The sequence below is a fragment of the Syzygium oleosum genome, unplaced genomic scaffold (genome assembly GCF_021117445.2).
Source record: "Syzygium oleosum isolate NSW1041296 unplaced genomic scaffold, Sole_v2.1 Sole_v2.39, whole genome shotgun sequence".
In the NCBI taxonomy this organism is placed as follows: domain Eukaryota; kingdom Viridiplantae; phylum Streptophyta; class Magnoliopsida; order Myrtales; family Myrtaceae; genus Syzygium; species Syzygium oleosum.
The window spans coordinates 913,343-928,424 of record NW_026607523.1 but is presented as its reverse complement, the minus strand read 5'-3'; the positions used below and the strand labels follow the sequence as shown (position 1 = coordinate 928,424).

Sequence of the window (15,082 nt, the reverse complement as noted above, 5' to 3'; positions counted from 1 at the left end):
TACTTAACTAAGGGTGTATTTTCATGATAAAGGAAAATTATTCTTCAAGGAAAACGTTTTCCCTTTTTCAGGTTAAGGAATTTATTTTCTTAACTTTATACATACATGTTTTTGTTGACCGCAGATATTTTTTCGCTAACTGGCAGATCATTTTCAGCGAACCAAACGCACGAAAGCTAAGAGAATTAATTCGTGAAAAAATCTTTCAACTCAAAAAGACACTCCCTAAGAATTTGTTTATATAAATCCTTGCATTTTCGTGAAAATCATAAATACTTCGCATTTAAAAAATTCTAATGCGTGGATTGGAAAATTTGGATCTGAGTAAAAAAGTTCCAAGGGGCAAGCTAAGGTGAATTATCGGAGGCGCAACTGAAAACCAAAGAAAATCACTAAAATATATTTCATCAGTTCATCATCGTTGCCCCGGCCTTTCCCACCGTCGTCTTCGCTTTCCGGATCGGATTCACGCCGGCGGCCGTCCTCCGATCGCCCAGCCTCCTCGCTCCTCCCGCTGCCGCCGCGGCGCAGACACAACCCCACATCCCATGGAGTTCGCTTTCGACGAGAAGGACTTCTTGGCCTGCTGCGGGAGCACCAGGTTCGCCGCCGAAATGGCGAGAGCCTCCCCCTTCCCCTCTTTCCAAGCTGCCGTTCCCGCCGCCAGAGACATCTGGTTCAACAGAGTAGCCTCTTTCTCCCTCTCCCTCTCCACCCCCACCGTTTCCCGTTGCTTCGTTCCTTCTTGTTTTTCCCTTTTCGAATTGGAGCTTTCGGAGGAAATTGCTGATCTTGTGTTCTTTCGCTGGTTGGAGGTTGACGTGAGCGGTTGGCTTGAAGCTTTCTCGGCCCACCCTCAAATCGGAGAGACCAAATCGGTGGCTCCTGGGAGAAGTGACACCAGTGCTCAGTTAAGTCTCTCTCTGTCTCTCTCTTTATCTGTATCTTCTATTTTGATCGGTTCTTGCTTTTTCTTTTACATCTGCGCTTGGCGGCCCCTCATGGACATCGTTGTTTTTAAGAGAAGTTGAAGAGATAGTAGGGAATTTTTCCTTATGGGGTTCCTCAGATTTTCATGCTTTGCTCTTTGGCATAGATTATTTGTTGGAGTTCTCACTGTGCCAACTAAAAAGACTGGCTTTTTTCATGTAAATGAACTTTAGCCTTCACAGTTGAGGAGCACTTGTTTGGGGCTTCTTTTCAATTTTGTGATGTAAGTATTTGTGAAACCATGGATGAAGCAGGTAGATTTTTTCCAGCTTGCCCGGGGACGGTAGTGCCCCGCAACTGGCAAGTCATGTTTTGGCTCCTTCATTCGGCTCTTCATTATCAGCTCCTTGCTTCATTGAATTATATGAATTGGCGACTTGTGGATGGCTGATGCCTTTGTTTATGTGTGGAAAACTTAATGCTATTTGAACCTTTGGAATGAGGTTGACTAATTTGACAGAATATGATTTGCTTTTACTGATGGGTCGATCAACTCATTTTCCAAGTTTTCTGGTCTTCTTAATGGGAAAATTGATGGGTGTTTTTATTGGTTGGGTGAAGTGTTAACTTGTTGTAGGGTAATCTGCTTTCTGTAAGATCGGGTATGTGCTTCATTATGTGGATTGTATGCTGCAAATGAATGAGAGTACATGTTCTTGACAAATTACTTTACCAACTGTGGCACTAATTTGAAGTGGGCCAAGCCCCAATGGAGTACTCAACTGGTCTGTTTATCTTTAGATATCTGCTTATGCATCCATCATATTTTTTTGGGGACTGCACATGTCACATTTACCACATGTTATGTCCGAATAGTTTGGTTAATCTACTTGATTTTATGGAACGCTGGGACGACTCATTGGTGAATTATGACAGAAATCCTCCTATTTACTTTTGAAACAACTTATGAATTGTGCCATTGTCTTAACAATGTTTTCCTACTATGCATGATGAGCAATGCATTCTCTGGTAGATGATAGGGTGTTTGCTCATGGAGATGTGTTTATCTCCCATCCTTATAATTCTCTGAAGCTTTCATCAGGTGAACTCTCTCATTGAACTGTTCATTAAGCATGATTTACATCAATCCTACACACCAGTTTGTCCTTTATCATAACTGGAAGAACGAAAAGATTATGCATACATTCCCTACATGGAGTTGGACAGGCACTACAAATCTATGTGCTGTGAACTTGTTTCATCTGGCGTTTGACTTCTACTTAAGTTCCATCTCATAAACTTGCAAATACGTCGACAATTAGGTGGGACAAGTTTTTTTATTTGAAAGAATCCTACTCTCTTCAACTTTACCACAGTGATCCTTTTTTTGTGTTATGCACTTTTGTGAGGTAGAGGTATTCTATGGCAACACAAAATTGCCTGTTTAGCCTATACATATTGTTACGCAGCAAACAAACAGAAATAAACCAGAGAAGTGATTGAAGCATATCATGGGCTAAATGCACTTACCTGAATGGTTCATAGTACTTCAAATGTTGTGTTCGTTTCTATACGTGCCCTTTCACCTGCATTTTCTGGCACATTTTTGGTCTTTTGTTACTCGTGTATTACCTGAGCAATTTTGGACATTCATCTCAATAGGTGGAGTAAAGGAGAGCAATCTACAGCTTTGGCAACTGCCACTGGTTCTAGCTTACAGGTTAACCTCTTATGCAAAAAATTTTATTGTTCTAATATTTACTTCAATGTAATGGAGAAAACCATACTGATAATTGCAATCATATTAGTTACTCTAATAGTGTGATGCTCTTGGACCTGTCATTTGCAGGAACTATCTGACTGGAATGTACGATATAAGCGGAAGTTCGGATTTATTTTTATTATTTGTGCTTCTGGAAGGACGAGTCCCGAAATACTTGCAGAGCTGAAGGTAAATCTTGAAACAAAATTTGGTACCCTAGGTTACTAGCTCACATGAGTTCATGTCTCTAATGAGGGACAATCCAAGGCGTACAGCTTTGTGATCCATGAAAGTGTGCCTATCGCAGAAACACCTTCCATGAAGCCTTGTGCCTTGTCCTTGGAGAAAGCTCAACTTACTGTGCATTTTCCTTACTTCCTTCAGTCTTAGTAGATATCAGTCAACAGCGTTACATGTTGACATCATAACTGAGAAGTGAGAAAATTGCAACATTTTCTTTTCCAGAGACGGTACTCTAATAGGCCCATAGAGGAGTTTCAGATTGCAGCTGAAGAGCAGATGAAAGTAACTGAATTACGTCTTGCAAAGCTCTTTTCAGCCAAAGAACACATGGCTTCAACTGTTGATCAGCGTCCTGCAGGACTAGCAAAGAAAGCAGAAGGTGCTTCTAATGTCCTGGGTTTCATCTTTCAAGCATGAAGTTTTAATTATCTATTGTCAAGTCATAGCAATTCTTCTACCCATGCATGCCCTTAATGGCTAATTTGACAGATGGCTCTATGCAACTGTTTCTGCTATTATTTTGCATGTTTTTCCCCGTACAAACCCAATTTAAAAGAATCCTCTAGCATGGAAAGGTTTTAGTACCTCTTGAGTGGGAGGGCGTTTACCCCTTTGATATATGAAGTTCTTTTTCAGGGGCAGGGTTAATCTGCCATATGAGCCTTTGCCACTTCAACCATGTTGCAGTAGCATGCCATGTGGTTGACTTATCTGTCATTTGTTGCTAGGTTATCTAGATTTCTCAAGTCTGTCCTGATTTTCATTGCAATTTTTGCTCAAAAGCTAAGAGAATTTAAGGTATCAAACAGGAATCACGGTGCAAAAGGAACAATAAATTACATAGTATTGCCTGAATTCCTACTTGTCTATATATGTAGATCTACATGAAGATCACATGTTTAACAATTTTATCTGTCTATGCACTCTTACACCAAGCTTTTTGTCACCTATTTATATCTGTTTGTTTTTTGACTCTTAAGAACTTCTTATTACTTTCCCACTAATATGATAAAATATTTAAATTATAGAAATATATGAATTATATTTACGCGACTATAATTGCTAAGATATATGCTTTTGAACTACTTTTGGTTCAGATCATGCTAACATTTTCGTTTTTGTGCTCTAGAAGATCGTGTGAGCATAATCGGAGGACATCTTACGGCTGTTTCAGAAGTTTCTTCCAACAAAACGTCGCAAAGTGCAACTCGAACTCGTCCACCTATAACAACACATGTCTTGGATGTCTCTCAAGGATGCCCAGCCTCAGGCATGGAGGTCTGCTTAGAGATGTGGAGGGGCAACAAACCCCGCCCGTTGTTCGGCGAAGCAGAAGTTGGTGGTTGGATACTTCAAGGGGTCTCAAGTACAGATAAAGATGGCCGAAGCGGTCAGTTGATGGACATCATCAATGAGATTAATCCGGGAATATACAGGATCAGTTTCAACACGAGTAAGTACTGCCCCGGCGGGTTCTTCCCTTATGTTTCTATCATTTTCGAAATTGCAGAGACACAGAAGCGGGAGCATTTTCATGTTCCTCTTCTCTTTTCTCCATTCTCATTCACCACCTACCGGGGCAGCTGAAACATCCAATTACAGTGGTTCGATATGCCAAATTTCAGTACTCAGTCTGGCTCTTTTTGTTCAGTTAGCTGAGAACGGGTAATGTGTGATTTATGACATATATTGAGTCAGTGTGTTTAGTCTTGTGTATATTTAATTTTGATCTTTGAAAAAGACGACTTGTGGCAGATAGATTTGAGGAATAAAATGAATGGGAGATGTGCTGATTCTCTTACCTGTGGAAGGTGGAAGGAACTGGATTTGCTGATTTTTTGTTTTAACCCGTGTGAAGATAAAAAGCAGAAATGCCTGCTGTGTTTCTTTTTTGTTCAATATACATGTTATATGTCCAAATGAGAGTTATGGAGATAGGGGAAGTATAGCAATCTTCTCTATGACGGGAGCGGGTATTAGGTGCATTGGATGCGTGTACATAGGACGCACCGAAGCCTTCGTGCGATTATACTCGGGTCTCTATAGTTGAAAATTAGATACTACGCAAGTCGAAACGTAGTTTCTCCATATGTAGAGGTATTCGGTGTATTAAAAGCAGGCTACATGTGCTCATTAAATAACTCTGAGCACCTGATTGTTTACCTTGTAAAGCTAATCATAAGCAATACATGCGATGCGATTTGTTTCGCAACCAGGATTGACATTCAGCAATTATAAGCGTGCTTATCGTTTTGTCGTTTCGATTGGAATCTCTCTACCTTAATTTGTGTCGTGGTTTTCGAACGAATGAGTTCTTGTTCCCCCTCCAATAAACTCTCCGTTCATGTATGCCTGAAATGTTACGGGACTATGTTGCTTCAAACAAATCATGACAAGTAGTCGTGAGCAATGCCGGTTTTCCATCACCAGCAGACAAATTGCACATCTGTTTCCATTTTCTTCATTGGCATTTCATCATGCGCAGGTGCAACAAAAAGGAGGGAAATAGGTGAGAAAACGAGTTCTAGTCCTCCACGCCAAAGAAAATTCTCCCATTTCATCTCCAGCAAGTTTCAAGCAGCTGTTGAACTACCCTCAGCAAATCTCACCAGCATGATCTCTCGATCCCTTCACGATTAATTGGCAGAAGCCTCATTTGCACAACCCTTTTTCTTCAGCATAAAAGCTCTAGACAAATTATCGTTTGCTATCTCCTTTTCCCTTTTCTCTGTTTCCCGTTTTCGAAAGATCTTTGCAAAAATAAATGGCGGGGAAAGAGGAGAAGAAAGTTGACGTGATCACCGCCATATACAAAGTTAACCTACATTGCCCAGAATGCGCGGCTGAGATCAGGAGGCCTCTTCTCAGAACACAAGGTATGTGAAGTGGATTCCCATGAAAAGTGCGTAGATATAGTTTATAACAAGCCAGTTTGTCGGATAGACAACTCAGCCGATCCCATTGCTAAGCACAAGAGATATCATGAACATTAACCGAAACATCAGTCGATGAATGGAGTGAATGTGATGTTGCTAGATGTACGCGTATATTCCATGAAATTTCTTGTCTTGGATTGTGATGAATGATGATGATGGTGGTCATTAGAGCAGGTGTTCACCAAGTGGAAGTGAACATGGAGAGCAACGAAGTGAAGGTGAAAGGGGCAATCGACCCGCTGGGAATCCATAAGAAAATAGAGAGACTCAGCAAGAGGAAGGTGGAGTTGATATCGCCCAAGATCAAGATCAAGGAAGTCGAAACCGAGAAGAAAGTCGTCAAGGAACGCCCCAAAGAAGTAAAACTAATAGACACTACAATTTTGCTCGTCATAATATTGATTAATCGACAGAAACTAGTTACATTTTTGTAAAAATCACACATTTGGACATGTTCATTTCATTACGATGATCGATCACTCTCTTTCCCTCTATTTTCCAATTCAAACACGACATCTTTTTGTATTATTTAGTATCTGTTTCGTTAGATTTAACGTATGATGCGCATGTTCTTTCCTGAACAAGACGTGCTTGTTTGTAGTAATCACCAAGGTATTGTATAGTATCACATATTTAAGGCCTTGAACACCGAAATAGTAATGCATCGTATTAGGTCAACCTCGCATTTTACATTTGTATGATACATTTTGCAATATTAAAAATTAATGCTTTTTACAAAATTCAAATGCACAATTAGGTTGAATTACTTTTTTTCCATTGTCATGACATCATTTGTTTCCTGTGTAAAGAAAACTTGATCTAATCAAAAATTTGCTTCGTCTCTTTCTTGTTAAGCTACCCGTGCGAACACACAATTTGAAGGTCTACATGCACTGCGACCAATGCGAACGCGACCTGCGGACTAAGCTTATAAGACATCAAGGTATAGTTGAGACTTCCCAACATGTGCCATCGATGAAGAATTCCAAATCACCAGATACATGACGTCCAAAATGGTAGCGCAGGTATCTACAGTGTCAAGACCGACATAAAGGCTCAAACCCTAACAGTCCAAGGAACGATCGAGCCCGAGAAGCTCCTGTCATACGTGCGGAGGACCGTGAACAAACGGGCGGAGATCATACCTCCGAAACCAGAGAAGAAGGTCGAGAAGAAAGAAGAGGAGAAGAAGGTGGAGAAGAAAGAGGAGGAGAAGAAGGTGACGGTGGAGAAAGAGGAGAAGAAGGTGGAGAAGAAAGAGGAGAAGAAAGAGGAGAAGAAGGTGACGGTGGAGAAAGAGGAGAAGAAGGAGAAAGAGGAGAAGAAAGAGGAGAAGAAGGTGACGGTGGAGAAAGAGGAGAAGAAGGTGGAGAAGAAAGAGGAGAAGAAGGTGACGGTGGAGAAAGAGAAGGAGAAGATTGTAGAGACAAAGGGCAAAGAGATTGTGGAGTTCACAGGAGAGAGAAAGATCGTGGAGGTCAAGACCAAGGAGGGAAATCCATACTTCGTTCACTACGTCTATGCTCCACAAATGTTCAGTGATGAAAACCCAAATTCCTGCTCTGTCATGTAATCTTTTGGTAACACTAGTAATGAGTCAGCAAGAGTGAAGCTTTAGTAGCTACAGACCTGAGTTTGTCGCTGTACCTATAGAGACGGGTCATACGAGAATAGTATATGATATGAGAATCATAGCTTTACCAGATGCGAGAAGAACTGATAGAAAGAGTTCTCTGCAAGAACTCCAATTTATGTGATGAAACTTTTATCTTCATCAGCAGAATTAGTCTACAAGAAGATCAGAAAACAGAGATCCATGTTAGCAAACCTGATGGTGAAGAGGTTAAATCGCTTACCAAACCTGTAATATGTAGTCAAATCAAAATTCTTATTTTCTTAGAAGCTCTCCTCACAAAAGCCCTTCATATTCAAGTGAGTAAAGGTGCTAAGGTGGCCGGCCAGTACCAATGTTTGAGTTGGCACAAATGAAGGTCATCGCAATACATTTAATTTTACACCTTCGCTCTGGCAAGTCCTAGACAGACATCACGATAGGTTCCTACACGCTCCCAACAAGTTCGACGAAAGAAGTTGCCTGTCCTTGCAGTCGAAAAACAATGGAGGATAAATTTACAGAGTCATATAGTGAACCATCACGCATTCATACAGAATTTGCAAAGATCGACCCATGGTGCATGAAGATAAGTACATGAGTAGCATATTTAGCGATGAAGCTGCTATAATGCTGTATCTCCAACAGCGTTCCTCATTAGGTAGCAAACTAGACCAAGCCATGGGAGTTTCATTTCTCAAAGATCACCAAAGACTTCATATTGAACGCCTTGTAGAAAAGAATGTACCATGTAGACTACTATTTACAAAACAACTTACAATTACAATCAAAACTTCTCCCAAGGGATGGGCCTCTCATATATTCCATGCATGCGCTTGTCAGGGACTTGAGGAAGAAAGTCCGAGACCTTACCACCGAGTTCAAGTCAACAAACAGACCAATACAACCAGTTTATTTTGCAGAAACACCACATATGCAGAACAAGCAAAATAAGCGACGCTAAGAGACAACACTAAAAAAGATGAAGAGAGATAACATCACTATCTGGACCTAGTAATCATAGATTGACATGAGCAAAGTACACCTCAAATGTCAAGAGATAACTCATAAAGACTAGATCAGGTAAAAATTGTAACAATAATTACATCGACCCGAACTGCATTGCAAGCCCTTTTCTGCTATTAAACCCTCTTGCATCAATCAAACCACAAAACACCTAGTCTCTACTCAAACAAGCGAAGTAATAGATGGTTAACTAACCTCCACCTAACATAACTTCACTAAATCTTGAATCACAAATGGCACAACAGAGTCAAGTCGATCCAACCAAAATCAGACCTCATCTTCATGAAGGAGCATGTTGGGTATTCCCTTGTTGACAGGAAACTTCCTCCCAGTCTCTGGGCAAACCAACGTGCCTTCCTCAAGGTGGAGCTCTAAAAGGGCATGATGAAACCTCTGCAGAAAATCGACGGAGTCAAGCATTGAGGAATCCGCTTGGTCAGGAAGATCCGCGTAGCCCATGGACCGAGATGCATCCACGAGAGCTTTCCACTCGATCTTGGTGAACATATTCTTGAGAAAGTCGGGATTCATCTCCACTGGTTTCTCTATTACTTTCTCCACCACAATGCCAAGGGGGAAGCCATTGGTTACTCCCTTAATGTTTGATGAAAGCATGTTGTGGGTCAAGAGCCTCATCTTGAAAAGTTATCCGTCTCACAAGTTTTCGGTTGTCAAGATTCTTCTGTTAATCCTTCCTCACCTTTCACAGAGCCTGAGAGAAGGAAAGCAATCCGATCGACAATCAGCATTCAATAGAGCTCAATACTCGACCATAGTACCTATAAGCAACAAGATAAATACACGACAGTATCAACGAGGACGTAGATGTTATCATCATTTATGGAATCTAATGGATCTTTCAAGCCGTCTGCCGGAATTGCTTAAAGTTAACTGTATATTTCTGTGTCCACAAGGAAAGTCCAAGACAAAGGCCCAAGGAAAAAACAAGAACACTAGAAATCCATGAAGAGCATTCTTGCCCCAAAAAAGAGGATTCAATTACACCAAACCGGCGACTTAGGTCGGACAATAGGTGATATCTGATCATATGGGTGGGAAACCAGCCATTTCCGATCAGTCTAAGAAGGACTGGACAGGGGAAAGAAAACCAAAGCATCGAAAAGAATCACAGCGCACACAGAAATTTATAAAAGAAAGAGACCGTCGATGCATACAGTGAAATGCGCAAAACCGCAGCTGAAATCCCACAAGCCGCAGCAATTCTTGGATGTATCAACATCAATTAAGACAATAAATCGAGATCTTAGAGCGCATACATCCAGCCCATTCCGAATTCCAATCTATGCACGAACCCCGAAAAATATTATGAATATCATGATTCAAGAAAGAACAATCGGTGGCTTTCCGATGAACGGCGGCTCTCTTCGAAGAGCCACTCAACGCGCCGCGGTTGGAAGAAATCAAGAACAAGAACTCGGGCATACAGAGACGAATTGAGAGCGCGAGCGCAAACAAGAGAGACAGCGAGAGATTGGGAGATAAGAAGGGGAGAAGGGAAACAGAGAGAGACACACGCACGAGAGGTGCGGCGGCGAATCCCGACGGCGAGGCGGCGGCGACGCGGCGAGCAGGAGGAGGCTAGTTAGAGAACTGAGGAGGAGACGATGGTAAACTTGAATGGAGGGTTTTTCTAGGGTTTTCAATTTCATTTTGTTTTAGTTTAAATTAAAGCATTATAATTAAACATCGGATTTTTCAAAAACATATCCCTACGACTAAATAAGAAAATATTATAATTTTCAAATACTTTGATTCAATGTTTTGAAAATTGAATATTCTCACATCAAATATATTTTGCAAATACTCAAAAGCACTCGTTAATAAGACTCAAAATTGAATTGGCATTTATATTTATTTTTAAAGAGATTTAATTTTTTTCTAATAGCAAAGATGCAGGACTTGCTCCATCGTAACGGGGTTTTTGCGATGTTTGCCGGTGATGTTTATATACCTCGTATGTATCTTCTCTGACAGATTCGTTATTAGTTTCTTCCATATCGTTAATTGATCATAACTCCCGAGATATACGGTTAGTTGATTATTCCGTTGGGGGTAATTCTTTCTCGGGAAATATTCAATTTGGGGTCCAAATTGAGCTTATTTTCTAAAAATGGGGTCCCAAGTGCAATCAGTCTCAAAATGGGGTCACAAGTGCCCAATCAATCTCAATTTGTGGAGAGGTACGGCGAGCTGAGGCGGAAGGTGAGGAAGGAGAGGGAACTGGAGAGGGAGAGGAGGAGGTGGGAAGAGAAGGGGGCCGCGGCGCCCATGCTAGCGGAGCTGAGGAGGCTGAGTGGGATCTGGCGAGGGTCGCCCTCGTCGGCATCGGGAAAAAAAAATTTCTCAATTTGATCTATTTTTTTCTGGATTTATTTAGTAAATTCTGCTTCTAAGGTTTTTTTTTGGCTAAGTAATTTGCATGGGTTGTTTGTATTAAATTTTCAAATTTTCCACTATCATCTACTCTTATACTTTGAATAATTTTTAAACCATTGGAAAAATAACATATGAACTTCAAAAATTTTAATAAATTCACAGCCTTCTCCTTTAATTTTTTTATGTTGATTGTAGTAGATTTCAAAGGACCATTCTCTTATATTTTTGTATTGTTTAGAATAAAATCTCTGTTAATTTGGAAAACTTTAGCTATCATGTCTTATTTTCTTCTGTCGTTCATATTCATTTTTTTAAAATAATTTAGATCTAAACTGTCGATAAGTTTGACTTTGTATATCATTTGGGATTTCTAAATTATTAAACTGGGATTTAGGGTGCGTTTGGCTCGGCTTTGAAAATGGGCCTTGAGAAAATGCAAAGGCCTTAATACTGTGATCACCCTAGAACGACTCAACAAGATCAATAATATAAAAACAATCAAAATAATTTGTGAAATCTCATATCACTATGTCTTCTCCCTTGGATTTTGTTAACGAGAAGATATTTCGACTTTTAACGCACAAATTACACATAACACGAGAAAGACCGTACATTAAAAACTGCACGGTTTTCGTTATTGATTATTTCGGTGAAAATTCTATGGTCCATAGGGTTTTATGGAATCAGCCCCTTATGAAATATGGACCATTGGAATTGAAGGAAAAAAAAATCTCGTCGGTTAAATCAATTTTAAAAAAGTGCAACCGGCTACCTGATAAAGGGTAACTTATTGACATTTACGGGAGGTCAATGACCGTAGGGCTGTAAATTTTATAATTAATTTAGGAAAATTACAACTAACAACTTTAACGATTGATATGATTGACTTACATGAAAGGAATTTAGACAAATTTACTAAGAATATTGAAAAAATATTTTTAAGATAATTACAGGTTGTTTATTACTCCTGAGCACTTACGATTGTCAAGACCTTCAGACTTACTAGAATTTGAGGTGCTTTTCAATTAGTAGGTAGATCACTAATTGTCATTTGCATGGACTTAGAGGTAGTTTCTGATTTTTAGGTCAATCATTAATTATCAATTCTTTTTTTTTTTGTTTTGTTGAAATTATCAATTCTTGTTCGATTGAGATGTTTTAGAAAGTTTCGGCATGGTGACCTCGGAATGGGGCTCGTTAGGGATAGCCCCACCTAATCCCTAATCCTTTCTAGTGGGTTTGATGTAACATATACCCTCCCGACACGTGACAACTCATTATTGGCTCTCGACACCAGGATTGACACATTGCACAATTCTATTAGCGATAAGCACTTCTCATTGCTTATGCCCGATCATTTCACTCATTGGGAGGAATTTTTTGTCTTCACAATGTCTGGGCTTCAATACCTTTGTGGAACTCGGCATCATCAGACTTTAGGGGCGTAGCGAACCCTTGAGAAAATCTCCATGACAAATGACTTGTCATTCCTCGCCTGCCACTAGAGGTGGTAAATTGGTACGTCGGATCCACTTTGGAAGGGTCTAAATGTGGGTGTGGACCGTATTGACCTTTTTAATCTATATAGTCATTTTCATGCCGTATGATTTATGTGACCCATACCCAATTCAATATAGGCCAAATCCAAACTCACCCAGATAACTCACATTCTAAGCATAACCATTAGATCAGCAAATAACTATTTTTGTGGCAGAAATGAAAATAAAAATCAACAACCTAAAAAGATTGATGGCAAAAGGTCCTTTATGCGAATTGATTGTTCAACAAAAAAGGCCTTAAAAGTGGTATTTTGAATTGTGAATCAAAAAGTCCCGTGCCTGAATTTAACCATATTGTTAAGAATCATCTTTCCCCCTTGAGCTAGTTTGGAATGGATACAGTGTGCCACGGATTGGCAAAAGCACGACCAAATCATGAGTTTCATTCACAAGTTGTTGCATGGCTGAGTTACGCATCCCTTTCTTGACATGTCTTACACAATTGAAATTCGAGATCATGCCTGTGAACATTCAACTGTAATTGGCTTCTCTTGTGACTTCACTGTGTCATCAATTTTCCAGAAAGTTAAGAAGCAAAGCCTGCGTATCAACACGGCGATATCGATTACGAAGTTGATGCGGGAAAGTTCTGAGCAATCTTGGTTCCACTTCCACTCGGGGCAATCTACGATGTGATCTCCGAAGGAAGCTCATAGCACTCTTGTTTTGTCAGGCCGAATTCAGCTGAGTTTTTTACGAGTTGAAAATGGGTCTATTTCAGATCAAGCAAGACCCATTTATGATCGGGCCTTTACTTTTATTTACTTTTTACGACCTGTATTTACAATTTTAGGTAACCTATATTCTACCTAGCCCACTAGATATATGTCAAAAAATGGGTTTGAGATCCATATTGCCGCCCGGCATCCGGGGTCACTAGTATAGTCTGCTACGCTTCTCACGCCTGCTCTATGTCATTCCTCTCACGATGTTACTGCTGCACGATGCTAACACATCTGCAGAGATCGGAAATCTCGGGAGTAAACCTCCTCAACCGTATCAGCTCGCGTGCTTTTGAATATGACCAGAATGTCAACTTCTTTATGCCAATTAATTGTACACTGATCCTTCTTTGAAGTGAGCTGCAGTTGTCCTACTTACCCTGTAAGGATCTACTGTGAACAGCTGCACTAGCAAAGCATTAGGTTTTTGTTATCTTTTCCGATTTCTGCAATCTGAGGAAGGTGTTGAACGGTTTTCTGCAATCATAAGCTCCAATTTTATCTCGATTTCTTCCATAAGTGAATGATATGGCGACGATACGGAACAGTTCTGATGTTGCGAATTCAACCAGATCATGGAGCAGTGCTTCCAATCTGCAGAGAACGGAATGTTAACTTCGAATGCGTACCCTCCATCCATCCCCTCCGCCTCCGAATCAAATGTTAGTTCCAATCCCTCCCTCTCCATCCAAAGTAGACATCGCTCCGATATCGGGAAATCATCAACAACCGAAAGGGATCTTTAGCTCGTGTCCTCAGTGGTTCAGCTTTTAGGGTTTGATTGTAATGTGTGTCAGTTGTGTGAAGTCTTGCATATGATTCATGTAATATATTAAGCAGCACGAGCAAAAGCATATATAGATTAAATCTTGTGCCATAAATGTCTCAAAAATAAAATCTTGTGCTTCAAAATATCCCGGCCCCGGTTTTTTTCCCGAAAGACGAAAAATAGTTTTTACATAACATCGCTGTTTGGATGACTACGCATAAAATTTATCATATTGAGAACAAAAACCAATATAATTTATCATCTTGTAAGCAGAAAATATTCAGACTCAGGATCAGAAAAGTAAATTCAATCCGTAAATTTAGGCTAATGGAGAGAAATCTCGGCATCAAAATACTGCAAATCTCATCTGTGTAGGAACATTCATTTCTTCCTTCTTCACAACACACTTTCGGCCAAATGCAGCGATTAAAATTTGCAAATTCAATGGCATCGCTAGCTGCTTATCAATACCATTGATAGTTAGAATCTGCTTTTGTCTAATAAGCAATATTGTTTTTGTTTTTGAATTAAGAAATATGATAAGTTTTGTTTTTTTTTTAATATTATAAAAATCGTGTTGCTTTTTATTTCACTTATGTATAACTAGTACGTTTTTCTTTTTTTATTTGAGGAAAACAGAAAAAATGTAAAAGCAACAGTCAGACATGACCAAAACATCGTTTACTGAAAATGATGTACGGTCATCAATGGATGTGTGACTTAGAAGTACATCTAAGGATTTTGTTGTTTATAAATGAAAATAAAAACAAACTTAATGAAACGATCTCTGAGCTATTAAACCATCATGTAAATTATCGTTTTCATCTTAACACTCTCCATCAAGTCAACACCAGTACGATAACGAATGTCACAAGTGTACAGGCCCAATATGTGTATGCGAAATAATTATGGAAATCTAAAATAAATTGAGAAAGGATAATCTTAAACGGATGAAAGCTAAAAAGGGAAGGTGATGTGGAGTTGAATTTGAGATCTCAGGCTCAACTGCAATCCTGAAATTGAGTCCATGATCATCTTCTCTTCTTTTTTTCAGCTAGAGTTGCTGGAGAGCAAATCGGATTATCTTTTGAATCTCGAATAGGGCATTTAATTCGAAAAAAAAAAA

At 39.7% G+C, this 15,082-nt stretch overlaps 3 protein-coding genes across 8 annotated transcripts; 2 read left to right on the top strand and 1 right to left on the bottom strand.

Moving 5' to 3' along the window:
- The first annotated feature begins 407 nt into the window (after positions 1–407).
- Positions 408–4,736, top strand: LOC115692581 (uric acid degradation bifunctional protein TTL). Of its 3 annotated transcripts, none has more exons than XM_056305798.1 (6): positions 408–686; positions 816–910; positions 2,593–2,650; positions 2,780–2,881; positions 3,158–3,314; positions 4,110–4,736. In XM_056305798.1, exons 1-6 carry the CDS (start codon positions 549–551, stop codon positions 4,520–4,522), a joined length of 963 nt encoding a protein of 320 aa, XP_056161773.1. In that variant the 5' UTR covers positions 408–548; the 3' UTR covers positions 4,523–4,736. The 3 variants fall into 3 exon arrangements, with proteins under 3 accessions (XP_056161773.1, XP_030475350.1, XP_030475349.1); XM_030619490.2 differs by having other exon boundaries at positions 4,068–4,736; XM_030619489.2 differs by having other exon boundaries at positions 409–686; positions 4,065–4,736.
- A 153-nt stretch (positions 4,737–4,889) lies between these two features.
- On the top strand, positions 4,890–7,654 carry LOC115692588 (heavy metal-associated isoprenylated plant protein 4). 3 transcript variants are annotated; one of them, XM_056305800.1, is made up of 5 exons: positions 4,890–5,811; positions 6,046–6,230; positions 6,727–6,814; positions 6,897–7,117; positions 7,262–7,574. In XM_056305800.1, the coding sequence occupies exons 1-5, from the start codon at positions 5,700–5,702 to the stop codon at positions 7,442–7,444; spliced, it is 789 nt and encodes a 262-aa protein (XP_056161775.1). In that variant the 5' UTR covers positions 4,890–5,699; the 3' UTR covers positions 7,445–7,574. The 3 variants fall into 3 exon arrangements, with proteins under 3 accessions (XP_056161775.1, XP_056161774.1, XP_056161776.1); XM_056305799.1 differs by having other exon boundaries at positions 7,211–7,574; XM_056305801.1 differs by having other exon boundaries at positions 5,714–5,811; positions 6,041–6,230; positions 7,211–7,654.
- Positions 7,655–8,466: 812 nt separating this feature from the next.
- On the bottom strand, positions 8,467–10,139 carry LOC115692589 (multifunctional methyltransferase subunit TRM112 homolog A-like). 2 transcript variants are annotated; one of them, XM_030619498.2, is made up of 2 exons: positions 10,049–10,139; positions 8,467–9,221 (listed from the first exon to the last, which is right to left on the bottom strand). In XM_030619498.2, the coding sequence occupies exon 2, from the start codon at positions 9,143–9,145 to the stop codon at positions 8,777–8,779; it is 369 nt and encodes a 122-aa protein (XP_030475358.1). In that variant the 5' UTR covers positions 9,146–9,221; positions 10,049–10,139; the 3' UTR covers positions 8,467–8,776. The 2 variants fall into 2 exon arrangements, with proteins under 2 accessions (XP_030475358.1, XP_056161777.1); XM_056305802.1 differs by lacking the exon at positions 10,049–10,139 and adding an exon at positions 9,685–9,916.
- Positions 10,140–15,082: the final 4,943 nt, after the last annotated feature.